Source organism: Capra hircus, chromosome 25 (assembly GCF_001704415.2).
Source record: "Capra hircus breed San Clemente chromosome 25, ASM170441v1, whole genome shotgun sequence".
Taxonomy (NCBI): Eukaryota; Metazoa; Chordata; class Mammalia; order Artiodactyla; family Bovidae; genus Capra; species Capra hircus.
Window position 1 is genome coordinate 3,482,498 of NC_030832.1, and position 23,958 is coordinate 3,506,455.

The window sequence follows — 23,958 nt, forward strand, 5'->3', positions numbered from 1 at the left end:
GACGGAACACCTGTTCAGGCGAGTCTGGAAAGGGGACTTTGATCTGAGGAAGACGAATGATCAGTCGCAGCGGCCAGCTGCTGTGAAAACTCGCTTTCCGCAGCCGGCTGGAGACAACAGCTTAAACAGGCACAAGCTTGGCCTGGCGACTAGCATGCATGGATCCCTAAAATACAAGTTCTTTTTTTCAGTTCTCACAGGTAAACTGTGACCTCTCAGAGGCCATTACTGAGTTAGGAGGGAACTTTGATCTCCATAGACTGTCAGGTTAAGTTGACTGAGCTGGGATTTTAAATTTTGAGCAGGCTGACAGCCACTGAAGTGTAGCTTTCCCATGACATACTCTTCAGACACTGGAATTCCAGCAGCTTTGCAAAAGGCACCATTAGTGCAATCTTCAGTTGGTTGGTTATTTCAATTATTGCAGACATCGCTTGTGCTTTTTATAAAAAATTGTGGCAAGAAAAATGAATAAAATTTAACATTTTTACCTATACAGTTCAGGAGTGTTAAACTTTTCCATGCAACACTGGAACTATAGCCATTAGACAACAGCTCTCCATTTCCCCTTCTCCCCAACCCCTAGTAACCATCATTCTGCTTCCTGTTTCTATGAATTTGACTACTTTAGATACCAAATCTAAGTGAATAATACACCATTTATCCTTCTGTGACTGGCTTATTTCCTTTGGTTTAAGGTCCCCGTATCTGTAGACCAAATTTAGCCCATGGAATGTCCATTTGATGCTTTCAAACTGTGGTGCTAGGGAAGACTCTTGAGAGCCCATTGGACAGCAAGGAGATCTAACCAGTCAATCCTAAAGGAAATCAATCCTGAATATTCATTGGAAGGACTGATGCTGAAGCTGACACTCCAATACTCTGGCCACCTGATGCAAAGAGCTGACTCATTGGAAAAGACCCTGATGCTGGGAGGATTGAGGACAGGAGGAGAGAGGGCAATAGAGGATGAGATGGTTGGATGGCATCACCGACTCAATGGATATGAGTTTGAGCAACTCTGGGAGATAGTGAAGGACAGGGAAACTTAGCGTGCTGCAGTCCATGGGGTGGCAAAGAGTCAGACAAAGCGGAGCGACTAAACGCGTCCATTTGTTACCTCTGGGGGTTAAAGTTCTGACTCTGGCTGTGCTGGGTCATGTGACTCTTGCTACAAACTAGGGGCTGGTGGAAGAAAACTAGAAGAATGTCAACTTTTTGGTTGCCATAGTGACCAACTTGAGTGCCATAGCAGGGGAGAGGGAAGGGCCAGAGGGATATCATCAAGGCCCAGAGAGTGACCATCCCACATGTAGCCAGGTCCATTCTGGCTGGAGAGAGTGATTCTAGTAGAGAGTTCAGACCTGGAAGACTGCTGCAGACTTGAGCAGAATAAATTTTTTCATGGATTGCAAAACTCAACTGATAGCCTGCACGATTCTTTCTAGCCCCCCAGGGCTAGAATTACTAGCTTTGTCTCTGCAATCCTAGAATCCCAACCTCTCTGTTTGCTTATAAGGACACTGGAAAACACCTCTCCACCCTCAAAGGCAGTCTATCAAAATGTGGATCAAATTTCAACAAAGGGAGGATGTCTGGTTAGCTAGGTGCATGGCAAGATGATGTCGATTTCACAGGTCCTATTTCCAAGGGTAATTAATAATGAACAAGAATTTGGGAGTCCAGTTGTAGTGAAGTCTTCATTCTGGAGAAATCAGAAGTGCTTCATGTAACCACAGGAAGAGACATCAGCAGAAAGAAAAGGGACAAGCAAAAAGAAACCAAACACACACACACACACACACACACACACACGCATTAAAGAGCCTTAGGATGCATCTTTATTTTATACTATGATGCTAAAGAAAAGAAGTATCTGACATGGTGTTCCCTTAATCTTCAGCAAGGTCAGTGGTTTCTGTAAAGTAGAATTTTTGCAAGAGAGGGAGATATGAGGCCAGCTGCAGTGCCAACAGCAAATTATTTAGATCTAGTTATCTGCCCCTGAAATGACTGTTTATTAAAATATACATTGAAAACACTTTTTTATGCATAAGCCATGTTCATTTCAGGAGCTGGCATAGAAAGGCATGTGTAGTTATGTCAACATAGGAAAAGAACTATTAAGCAACAAAATACATTTCAAAAATGGAGAAAAACATGATAGTGCAGCTTGTGTTGTTATTTTCTTGTTTATGGAGGTGTACCCATGTAGTCTTGGGGTTCAGGAGTCTTACTACATCTAGTGATTTGCTCTGATTTTCTGCAAGTTATGTACATTTATTTTTGGCCACACCATGCAGCATGGGGGAATCTTAGTTCCATGACCAGGGATTTAAACCATGCCCCCTGCAATGGAAGCCCAGAATCTTCACCGCTGGACCACCAGGGAAGTCCCCGAATATTTTAGTAGAAACACACACTTTAACTTTTGTGGTGATAATTCAGACCAACGGACATTTCCATAGAAAAGTCTGTCATTTTCAAGGTGATGTTTTGCACTTTGGAGTCTGCTAATCACTGGGGGATCCAGAGTTTTATTCTCAGCATCTGTGATCCGCCCCCTCCCTTTTTTTTCGTTTCAGAGTTCCTTTCAGGGACTTTTCTAGTGGTCCAATGGTTAAAAATCCACTTTGCAGGGCTTCCCTGGTGGCTCAGACCATAAAGAATCTGGCCACAATGCAGGAGACCCAGGTTCAATCTCTTGGTTGAGAAGATGCCCTGGAGAAGGGAATGGCAACCCACTCCAGTATTCTTGCCTGGAGAGTTCCATTGACAGAGGAGCATGGCGGGCTACACGGCATAGGGAACCATCCCCCTATAATTAAAAGAAAATGATAAAAATCCACCTTGCAATGCAGGGGGGACATGGGATCAATCCCTGGTTGGGGAACGAAGATCCCACATACCACGGGACAACTAAGCTCAAAGGTCACAGCTAGTCCATGAGCCACAAAGAAAGAAGCCCCATGACATGAAGAAGATCCCCGGTGCTGCAGCTAAGACCCCACAAAGCCAAATTAAATAAATATTAAAAAAAAAAAAAGTTCCTTTCATTTCTCAGGTTTGTAAGACACTGCTGAAGTTTAAGCCTAGTTTGGGCAGAACGGTATTCAGCTGGGAGCTGGAGTCACTTGTGGTTTAAAGGGCTTTCAAGGAAATCATTACCACGCAAGTCCCACTGGAAGTATCTGGGTCAGCCAGGCAAGGACACAGTTCATCTCCTGCTGCAGGGAACTGCACCCATTGCAGAGGTCAGGCCTGGGAACATCTGGGCAGGACACTCCACACTTCCTCAGAATTGTCCCATACTCTCTTGGGCTTCCCTGGTAGACGGTTAAAGAATCTGCCCGCAATGCAGGAGACCTGGGTTCCATTTCTGGCTCCAGAAGATACCCTGGAGAAGGGATTGGTACCCCATTCCAGTATGCTTGCCTGGAGAATCCTCACGGACAGAGGAACCTGGCGGGCTAGAGTCCACAGGGCCACAAAGTCAGACACGACAGAGCAGCTAACACACACACAGTCTTGGGGAGGAAAGAAAACACTACTAGAGAAATGGTGAGCTGGCTTGTATTGCCCTTGAAGGCTTAGGCCCTTCTGCCCTCCCTGGAAGGGCTCCTCACTCACAGTGGAGAAGAACCAGCCACTCCATCACAGAGCCAAGGACTTGGGAGGTCCCTTGTACCTCAGGTGGCCAGTATCCACTGGAAATCATGGGGTAGCCCCTCTGGTCTCCCTTGGCCTTCAGTCCGGCATGTCCTGGTGGACCATGCTTCAATTCCCTGCTAGCACTCACAGACCTCCTCAACTCGGGGGAGCTGGAGAGGGCCCAGTGGAATAGTAAAATGAGAAGTGAAGACGGGGAGAGGCTTGCGCAACTTGTCTGCCTCTTGCAAAACGTTTGTTTCTCCTTAGAGCTCAAGTTTTTGGCTTTAGACTGGAGAAGGGGGCAGCGGGAGTTGGGGGGAAGTGGTGGAGGAAACAGACCCAGGACATATTCTGCCCAACAGTGTGGGTAGCTCTGTCCTGTGTGCTCATCCCAGTTTTTAACCACAAGCCTAGGGAGGATCTGTTTGTGTTTCATCACACCTGAAAGACTTGCATGGCAGTGAAATAGTCTGTAGGTGAGGGTGGTAGTAAATATTAGCCCTGCTTCCTTTCCTTGTGAAAAGCAAATGATATTCTGCATGAGGAAGTGCTTTGTAAGCCATCCAGAGCTGTATGACTGGGAACTATTGATCATAATCTATGAAGGCACATGGTTTAAAGGAAAGAGCTCTGGTTTGGCTGTTACAAGATCTTGGTTCACCGACCCACAAGCTGTGTGACGTTGGAGAAGTCTTTCCACTTTTCAGGGCTTAGTTTGGTGTTGTTTTGCGGGACGCTGGGGAGAGGGTCCATTCCTAAAAATGGGACTAGCCTCTGCCCTACTTAACCTAGAGGGCTGTGATTGTATCAGGAGAGAAAACATGAGGAAGTTCTTTGTGAACCGGAAAGAGACTGCCTGAAATTGGTCCTGTAGATGTCTCAAGGTTGTTACGTCCAAATAAAGATAATTCATTATCAGACTTCGCCGGTGGCACAGTGGATGGGAACCTGCCTGCCAATGCAGGAGACAGGGTTTGATCTCTGGTCTGGGAAGATTTCACCTGCTGCGGAGCAACTAAGCCAGTGCACCACGACTACTGAAGCCTGTATGCTCCAGGGCCCGAGAGCCACGACTAGCGAGCCTTGGGCCGCAACTACTGACGCCCGTGCACCCTACAGCCAGCAAGCCAAAACCACTGAGCTCATGCGCCTAATGCCTGTGCTCCACACCAAGAAAACCCAAGCACTGCAGTGAAGACCCAACGTGGCCAAAAGGAAAAGAAAAAGAACTTCATTATCTTTTTCCCCCAAACCGCTCCCTTCCCAGGATTTTTAGTTTGGCATGACCACTGCTTAAAGAACATAAAAAGAGCATATTCATTGTCTCCAAACAACCATGACTCAGGCTGATTCAGGAAGCACAAACCAAGGACCACTTCTGTGGAGACTTCCCAAGCTTTGTACCATACTCATACTTAGTAATTGTATCATCTCCTGTTTTTCTATGGTGATCAGCAGTGAGAGAAACCAGGAGCAGGCCTAGGCTATTCTCTCCAGGGAGTCTTTTTTTTCTTTTCTGGCTGTGTCTCTAGTTGAGGCATGCAGGTATAGTTGCCCCTAGTTGAGGCATGCAGGTATAGTTGCCCCTAGTTGAGGCATGCGGGTATAGTTGCCCATAGCATCTGGGATCTTAGTTCCCGGCCAGGGATTGAACCCATGTCCCCTGCATTGGAAGGTGGATTCTTAATCACTGGATCACAGGGAGGTCCCCTCACCAGTGAATCTTGCCAGAGGCTTTCTGTGTTCTGTTCAGGGCCTTTCTTCCCTCCTTTAGTATCCACCCTCACCTACTGCACTACCCTGGGGCACTCTGCTTCATAAGAGGAGATATAGGCTCCCTGACAAATAGCCTTCCTGCTACCCACTAAAACAAGAATACGTACCCACTTTCTGTATGAAGGATCTTTGCTGTTAATCACTATGGGGAAATAGATGGAGGAGGGGGACTAAAATACCAAAAAATGAGGGTTACAAGGCTGACAAAGGTTTCATACTAGTGAGCCCTCATTCCTAACTTACTCTGAGGTGGTAAATAAAAATCTCTTTGGCTCTTGTTCTCAGCTTTTATTCCTGAAAGCTGTACTTCTCTCAACCAGCACCCTCCCACCTCCCCTTAGGTTTTGGGATCCCTGTGGGCAAGTAACTGTCAGCATTCTCTCTGGTGTCCCAGTGCTTAGCACAGAGCCTCAGCACATACTGAACACGTACTACATGCCAAGTACAGTATGAAGGCTTTACACGGATTATCTCACTCTCTCCTCAGATGATCCCTTGAGGTATGACTACGCCCTGGTACTACTATGCCCATTTTAGAGAAAGGAAACGGGCACAGAGAGGTAAAGTACGTTGTCAAAGGACACACAGCTGTTAACTGGCAGAGCTGGGATTCGGTCCCAGGCAGTCTGACTCCAGAGCCCACACTTAAAGCGCTATGCTGTGCTGTGCTTAGTCGCTAAGTCGTGTCTGACTCTTTGCAACCCCAAGGACTGTAGCCTGCCAGGCTTCTCTGCCCACCGGAATTCTCCAGACAAGAATACTAGAATGAGTTGCCGCACCCTTCTCCAGGGGATCTTCCCAACCAAGGGATTGAACCCAGGTCTCCCCAATTGCAGACGGATTCTTTACGGTCTGGGCCACCAGGGAAGCCCAAAAGCACTATGCTGGAGACATTTAAATATTTGTTGAATATATCAAACAAACTTATACCCACTTCCCATCCCATATCAATCTTTTCCTGTTTCTCTATAACATCCCTTGCTCACCTCAGTTCTCTGAATTCCCTAGCCCAAACTCCCAAGTATTCCTTGCAGTTTACAGCAGCCTCCTAACTGTTCTTCACTGGACCAGTGGTTTTTAACCTTCTTTCAATCTTAGCGCCTGTGGAGAATTTGACTGATGAAAGCTATGGATATTTCCCCAGATTAATAACCACATACACAAAAATGTCATGTGTAATGGGGGAGGGGCAAGGAGCACACATCACCTTAAATCCATCCAGGAGCCCTCAGGTTCCCTTTCTATTGTTGGCGCGGGGCGGGGGGGGGGGGGTGGTGGTGGTGGGATTGTGAAAGCGGAAACCCCTCTGCAGGACTAACCAGGCCAGGTTCTTCTTTCTAGACTTATCTCCAGTCATATATCCTAAGTTTAGCTAGCGCGTACAGGGCAAGTATTTTGGCATCTGCTTTTGAAGTTCTTGCTACTTAGAACACTATTCCCCTCCACTCCAACCTGGCGCAGTTTTCACCAAAGTCTGTTGCCTCTAAGATGCCTTCCCTGACACCGCAATACCCTCAATCTGTCGGAGAAACTCCCTCGCCTGTGTGCCTGTAACATTGTTACCACGTTATCTTAGTGGCTAAGATGCCTCTCGCCTCACTGTGTGCTCCTACAAAGCAGGGATGGTGTGTCAGTCATCACTGTATCCTTGACGTTCTAGAACGCGCGTGGCACCGTGTAGGTACCCGCAACGTTTATTAAACTCGTTTTTGGGTAGCTCGGCTCACAGTCCGCGATCGGCAAGTTCACTACAGGTTTGGAGAAGACAAATACGCTTAGCAGAGAGCCGAGCGATCCAAGTCCTTTTCGTGGTGAATCAGCCACAGGAACAGTGAGCGTGAAGCCTGGCTCTGGGAATACGTTAACCAAGGCAACCGCTTGCGCACACGAGTGAGTAACCCCGGCAAGACCTGAGACTCAGGGTCAAGAGGAAGGAAGCCGCACGGCATGCTGGGATCTGCGGATGTACGGCCGCATTGCACGCCGGGAATTGTAGTCCGCCTCCCCCCCACCCGGCGCCCCGGCCAGGCCCCTCAGACCCGTTACATTCGGCTACATTCAACCACGTCTTTACACAGATAAGATGCACTTTTGATCGTCTAGCACAGAATGAAGGGTCTTCTTAAGCCAAGTTACCAATTAGCACTTTTTAGAGTAAATACCTTTTCGGAGTCAGCGACCGAGAAAGCGCACTGGGTGCGGATGCGCACGCGCAACGCTTGTAGTTTCCCCCCTCCTCCCCGCTCGAGTGCCCGCAGCAGGCCCCGCCCCCGGAAACGCCGGCTCCGCGCGCGTGCGTCGTCCTCGTGAGGCCGCCTTGAGCCGGGTGGCGCAGGCGCAGTGTCCCCGGGCCAAGATGGCGGCGCGGCGCTCCACACGTTGGTTGCTGGTGGCTGTGGGGACCCCGCGGCTGCCGGCGGCTGCGGGGAGAGGGGCCCGGCCGCCCATGGGGGGCGTGGTGGGGGCGTCGCTGGGCCGCAATTTGAGCGTCACCACCTTCCCGCCTTCCCTGGGAGGTCGCGGTCCCGGGGCGCTGCTGACATTGAGACCCGGTGTCAGCTTCACAGGTGAGGGCAGGCTCTAGCGCCCAAGGCCTGGAAAGGAGTGACTTGTTTCGCTCCAGCTCCGGGGGTAGCGGGATGGAGTGTGTCTTCTGACATACTTGCGGAACCGCTCGGGGGAGGTGGGCCGGCAGGAGGCAGAGAGGCCCAGATGGCTGCTCAGAAGCGGTGAAGGAGGAAGAGCTGCGTGGAGCCTCGAGCGGAGGGGACGAAACGCTCCGAGGCCGTGAACCTTCACCTCTCTGGCAACATTTCTGGAGGCCTCTTTCCCGCCATCTAGTGCTCCCGTGCCCAATTCCTTTCTCATCCCTCTACTTTCTATCCTATAGCGGCGGGGCAGAGGTAACTGCCATTCGGTGAGCACCAGCTCTTGGGCTCGGTGGGCACTGTGTACCTCATTTCACTTGACGGTGACAGCCCTACAAGGTGGGGATAATGATCCCCATTTTAAAGAATGGGAAACTGAGGTTCTAGCAGAGTTGACCCGCCCAAGGTCATAAAGTTGGATAAGGAGAGTTGTCCCGAACCTAGAGTTATTCTTTCAGAGCTTAGTCTCTTTCTGCCACACGGTGTAAATCGAAGGGCACACTGTTTTTTAGAGGTCCTTATGTTGGTTATTGGGCTTCCCTGGTGGCTCAGTGCGGTAGAGAATCTGGCCTGCCAATGCAGGAGACGCAGATTCTATGCCTGGGTCAGGGAGATCGCCTGGAGAAGGAAGTGGCACCCCACTCCATTATTGATACCTGGGAAATCCCACGGGCAGAGCCTGGCGGGCTACAGTCCTTGGAGTCGGGAAGAGTCGAACACTTTAGGGACTGAGCACTGTGTGTTGGTTATTGCAATAAAAATGCAAACTAATATTTACTAAGCACTTCCTATGTATGAGGCATGGATTGCTTCCATGAGGTAGACGAGTACTATTATTTGGCCAAGCTGGTGGTCTTGTGGGATGTTAGTCCCCCAACCAGGAGTAGAGCTGGGCCCCTGCAGTGAAAGTGAAAACTCCTAACCACTGGACTGCCAGGGAATTCCCACGGTTATTCTGTTTTATAGGTTAAGAAACTGAGTCTTAAATGTTAACCTGTAGAATGTCACAAAACTAAAAAGTGATTGCTCTTTGCCTGCTGCTTCTGTAATTGATGGGGGTGATGTTGAATTAGCATATATTAAGCTTTTTAGCTTAGCCATGGTGGTTTCTTACGCTGTGTTTGGGCAATTTCCCTTATAGTGAGATAAGGAAGGAGGAAACATTGAACCACTAATTATGTGCCTGAGTTGTGCTAGATGTTTGTGTCCCCCCTAGCATTTGTGCAAATGCTATTTTATCTATAAACTTACAGAGATGATTAATTAGAGGGTCCTGACAAGGTAATTTACTTAAGATAATGTCCTAATAAGATCCAGTTTTGTAATGCTTACATAAAAGCCAGTCATTGTGTATCAGTAATTGTGATTGCCTTGTACAGTGAACACTGGTTCCAGTAGTGTGTGTGTGTGTGAGAGAGAGAGAGACCTGGGTGGATTATTTAAATCCTTTTGTGTTTCTCATCCTTAATTGAAAATATTTTAATTTATAGGTATTTATTGAGGACTTGTCATATGCCAGGGTCTGTTCTAGGTACTGGGGATATAGCAGAGAACAAAGAGATGGGATATGATTTTGGTCAGATGATCCCATTTGTTTATTCTGTTCCTGCTACCTATATTTCCTCACAGTAGTCTGCCCTGGTTTCCTCAGGATTTGGAAATGATGTCATGCTGTATTTCTCAATATGAGCAAAGGTGGTCATTTTTAGGTTTTGCCAACATTTTCTAATATCAAGGTTGTTGTGAATAGCATTTGCCTGCATCTTTATACTGAAATATAATTCCTTAGATATCTTAAGAGTCAGACATGACTGAGCGAATTCACTTTCGATATCTATGAAGGTAAATTTGTTCATATCACGTACACACATTTGGGGAACATTTTTTAGTGATTGTGTATGTGTGAAAGGAGACAGACGAGCGCTAAATACTGAGCCTGGCATGGGGTCATTACTGAGGAACTACGCGGTCAGCTGTCCTTTTCCCCAAGTGAGCCCAGTGCCCACAGTGGGCATGTTTTGTGTCAGGTACTGAACATGTGTGAGGGGCAGCGTCCTTCATGGTGCTCTGTTACCTATCACATCTTAGGGCATCAACTCAGCTCCCAGATGTTGGTCTGCGATCTCATCGCAAATCCAGTAGTACAATTAGCTGATGTTAAAACAACACTTTAAATCTGACTTTTTCTCCCAGAGTGGAAGGTAGTTATTTCACACCCACCTTCTCCCAGAGTGGAAGGTTGGCTGTTCTTAGAGTGACTTGGAGGCCCATCCTGTTCTGGCTTGTTCTGAAATGGTCCAGACATTTATTGGTCATATCTTGGGTGGTGGGGAATATATCTATTAAGTGAACTCTTGCTGCTGCTGCTGCTGCTAAGTCGCTTCAGTCATGTCCGACTCTGTGCGACCCCAGAGATGGCAGCCCACCAGGCTCCCCCGTCCCTTGGGATTCTCCAGGCAAGAACTTTGGAGTGGGTTGCCGTTTGCTAATCACTGATGCTTTTGGGATGGTGTCAGAAGCCATCAAACTTCTACTAGTTCAATGTAACTTGTCTTTATATTCAGTTTTACACATTACTGTCTCCTGTTCTCAACCCAAGCCCAGGTTGTCTCCTCATGATGTTGAGCCTGCAGCTTCCGGAACCTTTGCCACTACTGACCTCTGCCTTCTGGATTAAAGGGGGATGAGGGGAAGAGGCAGGGTGGGTCAAGGTAACCCCCCACTCTTGCAGTGAAGCGCTCAGACACTAGCTCTGCTGTTTTTTCTCAAATATGACCAAAGAAAGTGGTCCCTGCTGCTTCCACACTGTCTGCTTTTCATATTTGCAGGAAATCTAGGGTCAGTCAGTGTGGGGGATCCAGAAAATATGGATCTGCTTCCTGCTTCTCATTTGTAATGGCAAACCAGTATTCTTGCCTTGAGAACCCCATGAACAGTATGAAAAGGCAAAAACGTAGGACACTGAAAGATGAACTCCCCAGGTCAGTAGGTGCCCAATATGCTGCTGGAGATCAGTGGAGAAATAACTCCAAAAAGAATGAAGAGATGGAGCCAAAGCAACACCACCACCCAGTTGTGGATGTGACTGGTGATGGAAGTAAAGTCCAATGCTGTAAAGAGCAATGTTGCATAGGAACCCGGAATGTTAGGTCCATAAATCAAGGCAAATTGGAAATGGTCAAAATGGGAGATGGCAGCAGTGAACATCGATATTTTAGGAATCAGCAAACTAAAATGGACTGAAATGGGTGAATTTAACTCAGATAACCATTATGTCTACTACGGTGGGCAAGAAGAAATGGAGTAGCCATCATAGTCAAAAAAAGAGTCTGAAATGCAGTTCTTGGATGCAATCTCAAAAACAACAGAAAGATCTCTGTTTGTTTCCAAGGCAAACCATTCAGTATCACAGTAATCCAAGTCTATACCTTGACCAGTAATGCTGAAGGAGCTGAAGTTGAACGGTTCTGTGAAGACCTACAAGACCTTCTAGAACTAATACCCCAAAAAGATGTCCTTTTCATTATAGAGGACTGGAATGCAAAAGTAGGAAGTCAAGAAATACCTGGAGTAACAGGCAAATTTGGCCTTGGAGTACAGAATGAAGCAGGGCAAAGGCTAGTGGAGTTTTGCCAAGAGAACACAGTAGTCGTAGCAAACACCCTCTTCCAACACATGAGAGACGACTTTACACATGGACATCACCAGATGGTTGATACGAAAATCAGATTGATTATATTCTTGCAGCCAAAGATGGAGAAGCTCTATACAGTCAGCAAAAACAAGACCAGGAGCGACTGTGGCTCAGATCATGAACTTATTGCCAAATTCAGACTTAAATTGAAGAAAGTAGGGAAAAGCACTAGACCTTTCATGTATGACCTAAGTCAAATCCCTTACAGCTGTACAGTGGAAGTGAGAAATAGATTCAAGGGATTAGATCTGATAGAGTGCCTGAAGAACTATGGATGGAAGTCCATGACATTGTACAGGAGGCAGGGATCAAGACCATCCCCCCAAAAAGAAATACAAAAAGACAAAATGGTTGTCTGAGGAGGCCTTACAAATAGCTGTGAAAAGAAGAGAAGTGAAAAGCAAAGGAGTAAAGGAAAGATATACCCAACTGAATGCAGAGTTCCAAAGAATAGCAAGGAGAGATTTAAGAAAACCTTCAGTGATCAGTGCAAAGAAATAGAGGAAAACCATAGAATGGGAAAGACTAGAGATCTCTTCAAGAAAATTAGAGATACCAAGAGAACATTCCATGCAAAGATGGGCTTAATAAGGGACAGAAATGGTATGGACCTAATAGAAGCAGAAGATACTAAGAAGAGGTGGCAAGAATACACAGAACTATATAAAAAAGATCTTCACGACCAAGATAATCATGATGGTGTGGTCACTCATCTAGAGCCAGACATCCTGGAATGTGAAGTCAAGTGGCCTTAGAAAGCATCGCTACGAACAAAGCTAGTGGAGGTGATGGAATTCCAGTTGAACTATTTCAAGTCCTAAAAGATAATGCTATGAAAGTGTTGCACTCAATATGCCAGCAAATTTGGGAAACTCAGCAATGGCCACAGGACTGGAAAAGGTCAGTTTTCATTCCAATCCCAAAGAAAAGCAATGCCAAAGAATGCTCAAACTACTGCACAATTGCACTCATCTCACATGCTAGTAAAATAATGCTCAAAATTCTCCAAGCCAGGCTTTAGCTGTATGTGAACAGTGAACTTCCAGATGTTCAAGCTGGTTTTAAAAAAGGCAGAGGAACCAGAGATCAAATTGCCAACATCCATTGGATCATTGAAAAAGTGGGAGAGTTCCAGAGAAACATCTACTTCTGCTTTATTGACTATGCCAAAGCCTTTGACAGTGTGGATCACAACAAACTGTGGAAAATTCTGAAAGAGATGGGAATACCAGACCACCTTACTTTGCTCCTAAGAAATCTGTATGCAGGTCAGGAAGCAACAGTTAGAACTGGACATGGATCAACAGACTGGTTCCAAATCAGGAAAGGAGTACGTCAAGGCTCTATATTGTCACCCTGCTTATTTAACTTATATGCAGAATATGTCATGAGAAATGCTGGACTGGATGAAGCACAAGCTGGAATAAAGATTGCCGGGAGAAATACCAGTAACCTCAGGCATGCAGATGACACCACCCTTGTGGCAGAATGTGAAGAACTAAAGAGCCTCTTGATGAAAGTGAAAGAGGAGAGTGAAAAAGTTGGCTTGAAACTCAACATTCAGAAAACGAAGATCATGGCATCTGGTCTCATTACTTCATGGCAAATAGATGGGGAAACAATGGAAACAGTGACAGACTTTATTTTCTTGGGCTCCAAAATCACTGCGGATGGTGACTGCAGCCATGAAATTAAAAGACGCTTGCTCCTTGGAATAAAGGTTATGACCAACCTAGACAGCATATTAAAAAGCAGAGACATTACTGTGCCAGCAGAGGTCCATCTAGTCAAAGCTTTGGTTTTTCCAGTAGTCGTCTATGGATGTGAGAGTTGAACTATAAAGAAAGCTGAGTGCTGAAGAATTGATGCTTTTGAGCTGTGGTGTTGGAGAAGACTCTTGAGAGTCTCTTGGACTGCAAGGAGATCCAACCAGTCCATCCTAAAGGAGATCAGTCCTGAATATTCATTGGAAGGACTGATACTGAAACGCCAATACTTTGGCCACCTGATGCAAAGAGCTGACTCATTTGATAAGACCCTGATGCTGGGAAAGATTGAAGGCCGGAAGAGAAGGGGATGACAAAGGATAAGATAGTTGGATGGCATCACCAACTCAATGGATATGAGTTTGAGGAAACTCTGAAAGTTGGGGATGGACAGGGAGGCCTGGTGTGCTGCAGTCCATGGGGTCACAAAGAGTCGGACATGACTGAACAACTGAACTGAACTGACTGTTTCCTACTTGTTCTCATGTCTGATTATCCTTAATCTCGGCACCCTTCCTGGATATGCTCAATACCCTTGGCTGTCTTTTGTGCCTAGACAGATTTTAAGTAGTTTCCTAGTCCTGGTTAATGGTTTGAGAGTTCTTTTTCACGCAGATCTGATCAAGTCTCTGTTTAAGACTTGCAGTAGCTCCCTGTTGTCCTCAGGATAAAATCCAACTTTAGCATCGCTGAGTTGATGGATGTGAGTTTGAGGAAATTTGGGGAGATAGTGAAGGATAGGGAAGACTGGTGTGCTGCAGTCCATGGGGGTCACAAAAAGTCGGACACGATTTAGCTATTGAACAAAGCAACAACTAACATACTCAGAGGTCCTTCTGTTTATTCCCAGCACTGGTCATTGTCGTCGTCGTCATCTCTAACCACCCCTTTACCCTACTCCACCTCCATACACACTTACTTGAGTCTCTAGTTATGTCATAGCACCTACAGTTGAACAAGGACTTTCTCCCTCCAAACCAAAGGTGATCATATGATGTAACTGCCAAGGGAGCACTTTTGAAAGCGAATGAGAATGCTATTGCAAACAATGCCAGGACTGCAGGTGAAAATCTGGATGGATTCCAACCCTCCTTAGCCAAATTAATTTCTGCAGCTTAACAGCAGCTGCCTTGGAAGACCTTCACTGAAACTTCTGAGACTGGGTTGTGCTGGTTTTCAGCTGCAGGTGATTCTGCCCTTCAGGGGGCAACTGGCAGTGTCTGGAGTTTTAGTTACCTGTTTGAGAGCGGGAGGTGCTCCTGATAACTAGGTAGCTGGGGATCCTGCTAACACATCCTCCAGTAAGCACATAGGTATGTTAGGATATAAATAAATACACAGGCTGCAATAAGAAAGTACCAGAGAATAAGTGCCTTAAAAAGACAGATTACTTTTTTCACAGTTCTGAAGGCTGTAGTCTGAGACTTTTGTTAGGGTCCTATTTAAAGATCCCCATTTCCAAATACAGTCATGCTCTGAGGCACAAGGGTTAAGACTTCAGCATATGAATTTGGGTGGGGGACACAATTCAGCCCTTAACAGCCCCCCTACCCCCCAGCAGGGAATCGGATCCTCCCGTCTTCAGCAGTGTGGGGGTTGAGAGGCCCTGGTTAGGGGATACTGCTGTATGTTCTCACTCTGCGTTCCTGTGCACTAACATCCCTTCTCACACTGCTTCCCACATGCTCTTGCTGGGTTGGAAGCTCCTTGAGGGCACTGGTTTTGAGTCTTTTACTCAGTCTGTGTCCTCAGTGCCTAGTCCAGTGTTGAGATCATGAATGAATGCAAGCTCCTGGAGGGCAAGACCTTTGGCATGATTTGCTGCTGTCTGCTGCAAGGAGCCCAGTGCCTGCCAGGCATGTTTGCTGAATGAATGAGTGGTGAATCTCTCTGGCAGGGGAAACTTTGACTAAAAAACCTGATCTGCCTCCTGGTCTTCATTCTTTTTCTTGGCCCCCCCTCCCCTCCGCCTTAACTTGGCCTGTTCCGCACCACCCCCCTAGCCCCACCTTCCCCATCTTCAGCTGTCACAGGATGGGTTGGGGGTTAGGAGGCAGCTTGTAGAGCGGCTCCCCCACCTTCGCTTGGTGACAGGTCGGTAGAGTAGAGGGAGGTTGAGTAGCTGTGTCCCATCAGCCGCCTCCCTGCTGCTGATGCAAGAGGCCTGAAAGGAAGGCAGGGCGTGGAGGCGGGGTTGCCATGTGCTCTGACGTGCTCTGGGGTCAACACAGGTTCTGGCACAGAGTTGTTTAACCTTGTGCGTCTGTATATATGTATTGTTTCTAGGGGAGGGGTCAGTGCTTTTATCAGATGCTCTCAAAGAGATGTGTGACGCTGAAGACCAAGAACCATTTCTTTAGCCCAGCAGTTCTCAACAGTGTGCAGCAGAATCGTCCCTTGGAGGGCTTGTTAGACACGGCTTGTTGGACCCTACGTCCAGAGTTTTGGATTCAGGTTTGGGTGGCGCCTGAAAAATGTACATTTCCAGGAGGCCAATGATGCTGCTGGTTCAGGGACCACACTCTGAAAACCACCCCATAAGCAGATGTTCAGGGTTGCACGGTGGCAGGAGAGAACCTGGGGAGCTGCTGAGCTTTAAGTGAGATGAGGTCTCTGCCAGCACCTGGGATGTGGTAAGTGGTCTGCCGGCTGTGTAACAGGAGAGTGAAGTTGATTTTCAGTCATCCCCAGGTGCAGCCCCCATCTCTAGAGAGGTAATGAGGCTGCAGCCCTCGTGTAGTCCAGCAGGACTAGCCACACCCCGTACTCTGATTTTTGTATTTTCCATATACTCTGGGTTTAGCTGTTTTTGGTTTTGTTTTTGGCTGCGCCGGGTCTCCGTTGCTGCACGCAGGCTTCTTGCAGTGGCTTCTTGTGGAGCACAGACCCTAGAGCATGTGGGCTCAGTAGTTGTGACTCACGGGCTTAGTTGCCCCACAGTGTGTGGGATCTTCCCGAACCAGGTATCAAGCCCGTGTCCCCTGCGTTGGTAGGTGGATTCTTACCCACTGGACCACCAGGGAAGTCCCTTTGGCCGTTTCTGAGGTGCAGTGAGTTTGGTCTCCAGAAGGCTTGGAGGAGAACAGCCTCCAAAAGCTATGACCTACCTCTGCTCCTTCATAGGTGTGGCCTGGCTGGTCACTTACTCGCAATTTCCATTTGTTGAGTACGTTCCCAGAGTGATTTTCTTTCCTTTTTTCTTTTTCAGGAGTAAAACGGTACCCTTTTGTTTGTACTGCCTCCTTCCACATGAGCACCCATTTGGCTAAAGAAGATTATTACCAGATATTAGGAGTGCCCCGGAGCGCCAGCCAGAAGGAGATCAAGAAAGCCTATTACCAGGTCTGTGTGGAAGCCAGATTTTAGAGGCGAGACTGTAGAAAGGATGGTGTGAATCTAGGGTGACCTTGAGCCGTGCAGTGCATGTGCCTATACGTGTGGGTTGTGTGCAGCCGACAACGTGGGCTGACAAAGCTGGCTTTGTTGGAGCATGTTCCTCAATGCCTGAGGCCACGCTGGTTAATGCTTCAGGAACCGCAGACTCAGAACCAGAGATTTTCTTTTAATCTTTTTCCATGGCCGTTTTTGTGTTTAAGTCTATTCTTCTGAATCTACCGAGTCTTCTGAATTGGTAGATGTGGTGGTCTAAGTTTTAGGTACTCATTCTTTGCATTCAGATGAAAGTTTATGAATTTAGCATTATTATTTTTTTTTTAACTCAAAAAGTGTGAAACTCCCATTATCATATCCCAGAATGTGTTGGGCTGATTGGTGAAGTGGCCTGTGAGTTATCTCAACCTGTGATTTCCAGACTTTTGCTCTGATCAGCACAATAAAAATTAAAAAAAAAAAAAAAAAGAGCAAGGGTGCCAATGTAGAATGCTATCTTTTTTATTTTGCCTAATACAGATGTTAGAAATAATTAGGTACAATCTGTTAATATCATTTGTTGGAAGAAAGAGCACCTTAATACCATAAAACGTAGGGAAGCCATAATGTCAGAATAAAGAAGATTAGTTTAATAAGGTTCGGAGAAGGCAATGGCACCCCACTCCAGTACTCTTGCCTGGAAAATCCCATGGACGGAAAAGCCTGGTAGGCTGCAGTCCATGGCGTCGCGAACAGTCGGACATGACTGAGCGACTTCACTTTCACTTTTCACTTTCATGCATTGGAGAAGGAAATGGCAACCCACTCCAGTGTTCTTGCCTGGAGAATCCCAGGGACGGGGAAGCTGCCATCTCTGGGATCGCACAGAGTCGGACACAGTACAGAGTCGGACACAGTACAGAGTCGGACACGACTGAAGTGGCTTAGCAGCAGCAGCAGTTTAATAAGGTTAATGAATACAATTTAAATTTTAAAAGTTACTTGGAGTTCCTTGGTGGTCTGGCGGCTGGGATTCCAAGCTTTCACTGCTGTGGCCTGGGTTCAATCCCTGCTCGGGGATCTGAGATCCTACAAGCTGTACACAGTGTGGCCAGAAAGAAGAGAAGTTTTTTAAATTACTTTTATGTATATTTGCTATGAGTCTTGATTTTTTTTTTTTCTTTCTTTTTTAAATTTTTTTGGTGGGGAAATAAATACTTTGGCTAAGCCTAATATTTGTGAACCAAGGACTGATCAAGACCAGACCTAACAACTTATGGCTTGAGTAGCTATTCTCTCCTCTCTCTCTCTTTCTCTTTTTTTTAATGGGTAGAACTCACTGGTCTTTAGTTTATTCAAAGAGTTGTATAAGCATCACTGCGATCAATTTGAGAACATTTTCAGCACCTCGAAAAGAAACCTCACGCCATAAGCCCTTATTCTCCATTCTCCCCTCTCTCCTGCCTTTGGAATCACTAACCTACTTCCTGTCTTTAGGGATTTGCCTATTCTGGACACTTCATAGAAATGAAATAGAAATGAAAAGTAATATGTAGACTTTCGTGACTTTTTTTTTAACTTCAGAATAATACTTACCAGGTTCATCCACGCTGTAACAGGTAGCAGTACTTAATTCCTTTTAATGGTCAAATATTCCGTTGCATGGGTATATTACATTTTATTTATCTGTTCATCAGTTGATGGATATCGATTCTCCACACCCTCTCAAACATTTATTTGTAGACTTTTTGATGATGGCCATGCTGACCAGTGTGTCATACCTTATTGTAGTTTTTTAAATTTGTTTTTAAAGCCAGAACATTTATTGTGCGACTAATCTTTGAAATCCTGAAGATGAACTGGATGCTGCAACAGCTGCTCCCTTGGGTTTAGGTGCAATCCTTCACAGAATCCATGCCTGAATCTGGGGTATACAGTTTTTAGGCGCCTCATTCGACCAGACCTGGTGGTATTTGGTCTTTTATCTTTAGCATTCCAATTATACTTTCTCTTCGCTTGTCAGGGTAGCCACACTTGGCGCAAGTCAACTTCTGAAGGTGGTAGGCCTTCGAGGCCCAGCGGCAGCACAGCGTGTGCGTCTTACTCCGTCGCTTTCCAAACGATGACCTTCCCTTGGTCATCTTGCTTCTGCTGCCGAGACCAAAACCCTTATTGTAGTTTTGATTTGCATTTCTGTAATAACTAGCCACGTTGAGCATCTTTTCATGTGCCCTTTGGCCATCTGTTTGTCTTCTCTGGAGAAATGTTTATTTGGATCTTCTGCCCATTTTTTGATTGGATTTTTTTTTTTCTTTCTTATATTGAGCTTGCTATATGAGCTGTTTGTATATTTTGGGAATTAATCTCTTTCCCCCATTCTGTAGGTTGTCTTTTCATTTTGTTTTGCTTCCTTTGCTGTGCAAAAGCTTTTAAGTATAATTTGGTCCCATTAATGTATTTTGTTGTTATTTCCATTACTCTGGGATATGGATCCAATATGATATTGCTGTGATTTATGTCAAAAGTGTTCTACTTATGTTTTCCTCTAGGAGTTTTATAGTATCCAGTCTTATATTTAGGTCTTTAATCTATTTTGAGTTTATTTTTGTATATGGTATTAGAGGGAGAAGGAAATGGCAACCCATTCCAGTGTTCTTGCCTGGAGAATTCCATAGACAGAGGAGCCTGGCGGGCTGTAGTTCATGAGGTTGCAAAGAGTCGGACATGGCTGAGCGACTATCACTCATGCTGTTACAGAAGGTTCTTTTTATTTTATTCTTTTATATATAGCTGTCCAGTTTTCTCAGCACCACTTATTGAAGAGACTGTCTTTTCTCCATTGTATAGTCTTGCCTCCTTTGTTGTATGTTAATTGACCATTGGTGTGTGGACTTGTTTCTGGTGCCAGACTGTTTTAGACTAGCTGCACCATTCTGGATTTTCACCCATAGTGTGTGAGCATTCTGATTTTTCTGCATCCTCGCCAATACTTATCTTTTTTTATTTTAACAACTGATTATCGGTTTATTAAAAAGGTTGTAAAAGGCATCAGTAGTGGTGATTTCCACCTTGACTCCTGGCTCAATGCTGATGGAAGTGATCTGCTTGACAATTTCAGAAGGGCTGTGCAGGTCAATGAGTTGCTTGTGGATCCTCATCTGGAATCGATCCCAAGTCTTAGAACCTTCACTGCAGGGGGTTTTCTTGTAGTTATTCTCAGAGTCTTGGTGGGTATCTGAACAGGTCCTTTCACTTTGAGATTCTTTTCCTTCGCGCCTCTGATCAGGTCAGCACACACCTTCTCCAGAGACTTCACGTTGCGGCTGGTGAGGGTGATCCTAATCCGGTGAATGGCCACCACTGGCTCCACAGGAGTCGTGCTGGTATCTTTAAAGGCCATGGTGCGGCGCGGCTTCCTGACTGCCTTGTTCTTTGGCGAGAGTGTACAGCGGTGAGGCAGGAGCAGGAGCAGGTGGCACCGAGCTCCACTGCAGAGGCGACTGTGTCTTCCTCAAAGAGCCTGTCTTTTTGATTCAAGCCACCTTAGCAGGTGTGAAGTGATAACTACTGTGGTTTTGATTAGCTTTTCCATCTTGGGAGAGTGAATAGCTTGTCTCTCCTTTTGAGCTGGAAGGTAGGGTACCTGGTGCAAAGGCAGGTGAAGGTTGGCGAGATGGAGACTGGGACCAACTTATTGGGGCATGTGAGGCCCTTAGCACGTACTAGAGATTTCGTTTAAGAGAGAGTAGAAACCATCTAAGTTTTTCGGTGTGAAAATTAAAAAATTGGGTAAAGTTGTGTAATTTGAAACTGAAAATTTAGAAAGTAGGCTTTATGGAGCAATTCCTGGGGTTGGACCTTGATAAAAACTTTTCATGTTTACATCATTTAATCCCCAAGGCGGAAGACTTGGCTAGGTTATGACATGCTGCCGAGGCCACACAGTTTAGTCTCCATTTAGGAGACTAAAACGCAGGTCTTTCTGAGTGCAAAGGGCCGTTCTTTGATCTCACAAGCTCATCAGCATTTCTTACCTTGGCCTGGAACCAGCCTTGCGACTCACCGTGATCTACTTTCTTGCCTTGAGAGCTCCCTTTGGGCCGAGCCTCTGCCGTGCTTCCATCACATGCTGGTGTGAGGGCCAGTGTCTTGGGTGCAGAGTGAGCAGCCAGCTGCGGGCAGGGATAGGGCCGGCCGTCGCCACAGTTCCTTTCAGCTTCAGGACTCTGAGCCCTCCTTGCCCTCGCACCAGGGAAACCCAGACTGGGAAGGCGTCAGTAAGCTGCAGCAGACAGTCAGCGCCTGCACAGGTGTCGCACAGCACTGCTCAGCGTGGCCAGGAGGAAACCTTTGCGTTAGAGCTGCTCAGCTCTCCTGTGTACCCAGGACAGCCAAGTTAGGATTGTGTTTGGATTTTTAATATTTTAATCTGTGTTGTTCTGAATTCAGAAAGTACAGAGGAGTGTGCAGTGAGAAGACCTCTCTTTCCCATCCATCCCCTCCCCCCAGTAGCAGTCAGCCTTTCCAGCTTAGTCTCTGCTCTTCCAAAACTAATTTATACAGCAGATATATCTACTTATCTATCCAGTCATTTCCCTCTTTTTACACAGATGGTAGTCTAATCAGGTTTACTCTTTGGCATCTCTCACAAAGGACCCCAAGTTCTTAAGAATTGTTACTTCTGTTGAGAGATTTGTTGCAGTTGAAAAACATACACACATCTCAGAGTTGAAGAGATAGTTTCTTTCTTTCCCTTTCCCAAAACTCACTTTGCCATTTTATAATAAACTTTTGATCAGAATTGAAAACTGAACACAGTTCATGGAGTGTATGTTCTTAATTCTGGCTGTGTGTGTTTTGCTTTTAGTTTGTTTATTGAGGTGTAGTTGACATTAGTATCAGGTGTACAATATAATGATTCAACATTTGTATACACTATGAAATGATCATCATAATAAGTCTAGTTAGAGATGAGTTAGTCTTAAATCTTGTTTTAAGAATTGCTGTCAGTTGTGAAGTCTGACAACTGCTGCAAAGGAGGTGAGCTGTGACTGGTGTCTGGGGTTCAGTTTTAGTGATCATCTTGTGTCCATACTAATTGACCATTTCCTCCCTTAGCTTGCCAAGAAATATCACCCAGACACGAATAAGGATGATCCCAAAGCCAAGGAGAAGTTCTCCCAGCTGGCAGAGGCCTATGAGGTAACGCGGCCCCCCAGTGTATGCAGTCCCTGTCATTCAGCTGTGTGCGTGGGTCAGAGCGTGCTGCACTGGAAACCTGATGCGTGAGAAGGTTCAGTGGGAAGGCTGTGTCCCCCTCCAGACCACCTTGTTGAAGGGGGAAAAAAAACAAACTTTGCAGTTCCAAAATGCTCACATGAGATCTCACTAGGGATATCAACAAAGAACAGAACCCAGTAATCTGTATTCCCAGTCCCAGTCACTGGGACTTTAGCTGGGTCTGGGACCTTCTTGTCAGATTAACCAGTTTGTGCCTGTTTGGTGACCTCCCCCTCGTAGGGCTGGTGGGATGGTGGATGTTGTAAAAGCAGAAACTACCACTGCCCTGGAGGAGTGTCGAATGTCATCTGAGAGCAAAGAGGGTGTGAAACAGCAGCTGAACAAGGGCAGAGTTAAATGAGTGCGGACCTCCTTCTCAGACTCAGCCGTGCTGAAGGGGTTGGGGGTGTGTAGGGTGTTGTATATCTGCTGTGTGTGTGTGTCCATGCACATGTGTGTGCATCCCCCGCCCTGCCCCTGACCATTTGAGGGTAAGTCACAGATGTGTTCTGTCTCTTCCTAAGTGCTTCTGTGTGTGTTCTCTAAGGGCAGGCTCTTTCCATAGCCTCAGTACAGTTGACAGGATCAAGACGTTTAATGTCGATAGGCCACCACCACCGTCTATACTTGGTGTCTGTGCCCTGGGAGCCTCGGGGGCACTGACTGCCGGGCTTTTCTCGGCAGGTCCTGAGCGATGAAGTGAAGAGGAAGCAGTACGACACCTACGGCTCCGCTGGCTTCGACCCCGGGGCCGGCAGCTCTGGGCAGAGCTACTGGAAAGGAGGTCCCACAGTTGACCCAGAGGAGCTCTTCAGGAAGATCTTTGGGGAGTTCTCATCCTCCTCTTTTGGTGATTTCCAGAGTGTGTTCAATCAGCCTCAGGAGGTAAGCCCCTCATTTTGAAAAATTGTTCAAATTTCAGCTGCTAAGTGTGACACAAACAGATTTTTTACCAGTTTCTCTTTCTCAAAGAAAAAAGATAAAGCAGCTTAAATGGGGTGATTGGGAGGCAGCCATCTTTGTAGCAAGTGGTTCCAGTATTTGAAAAACCATTAATAATGTGTACATTCAGTTCTCCTGTATTCTTACAGTTGCTTAATCAGGGCAGCCCCGTGGCTCTGAGAGTCCATAGTTAGAGTAGTTAATTTATGTAGAGCCCGTCTCGTTATTCTAGGAGACTCGGTCCATAGGGAGGCACTGCCAGTCCTGCCTCTTCCATGTTTATGTTTTGTTTCAGGCATTATCAGAAGAGAACCCAAGGGTGGGGGGAAGCGTTTTACAATGTAAGTTATGATTGTGGATCATTTGAACTGTTAGGACCACGTGCTAATATTATTTGTGAACATTTTCAGCTTGTTGAAAAGCACATTTTCCTTTACACAACAGGTATCTGTTGAAAATCGTGAGGAGTAGAGCAGAATCAGTTGAGTCCCATCTGTTCTTGACTTGACAGAGTACAAGTTATAAAGTAAAAAGTGGCTAGGGGAACAGATGAATTGGTGGAGCCATGAATAAGATTTTTAGGACAGTGAAAATACTTTGCATGATTCTATGAGGAAGCTGTGTGTTATCATACACTTGTTCAGACCCATAGAATAGCCAGCACCAGGAGTGAACCCTAATGTAAACTGTGGGCTCTGGATGGTCATGCTGTGTCAATGTAGGTTCATCCTTGATTAAAAAAAAAAAAAATGTATCATTCTGGTGAGTGATGTTGATTACATGGTAGGCAGGCTGTGCACGTGTGGGGGCAAAGGTATAAGAGAAATCTCTA

At 46.2% G+C, this 23,958-nt stretch overlaps 1 protein-coding gene and 2 pseudogenes across 2 annotated transcripts in view; 1 reads left to right on the plus strand and 2 right to left on the minus strand.

The window, feature by feature from the left end:
* The window catches only part of DNAJA3 (DnaJ heat shock protein family (Hsp40) member A3), a 30,834-nt gene continuing 14,627 nt past the window's right edge, over positions 7,752 to 23,958 (plus strand). The window contains exons 1-4 of one of the 2 annotated variants that reach the window (XM_005697929.3): positions 7,752 to 7,994; positions 16,744 to 16,877; positions 22,023 to 22,106; positions 22,869 to 23,069. In XM_005697929.3, coding sequence (XP_005697986.3) covers positions 7,784 to 7,994; positions 16,744 to 16,877; positions 22,023 to 22,106; positions 22,869 to 23,069 — 630 coding nt within the window. In that variant the 5' untranslated portion in view covers positions 7,752 to 7,783. The remainder of the gene's footprint in view (positions 7,995 to 16,743; positions 16,878 to 22,022; positions 22,107 to 22,868; positions 23,070 to 23,958) is intronic. The other variant, XM_018040843.1, reaches the window with a different exon arrangement.
* On the minus strand, positions 18,727 to 19,167 carry LOC102181464 (annotated as a pseudogene).
* LOC102181746 lies at positions 19,910 to 20,310 on the minus strand (annotated as a pseudogene).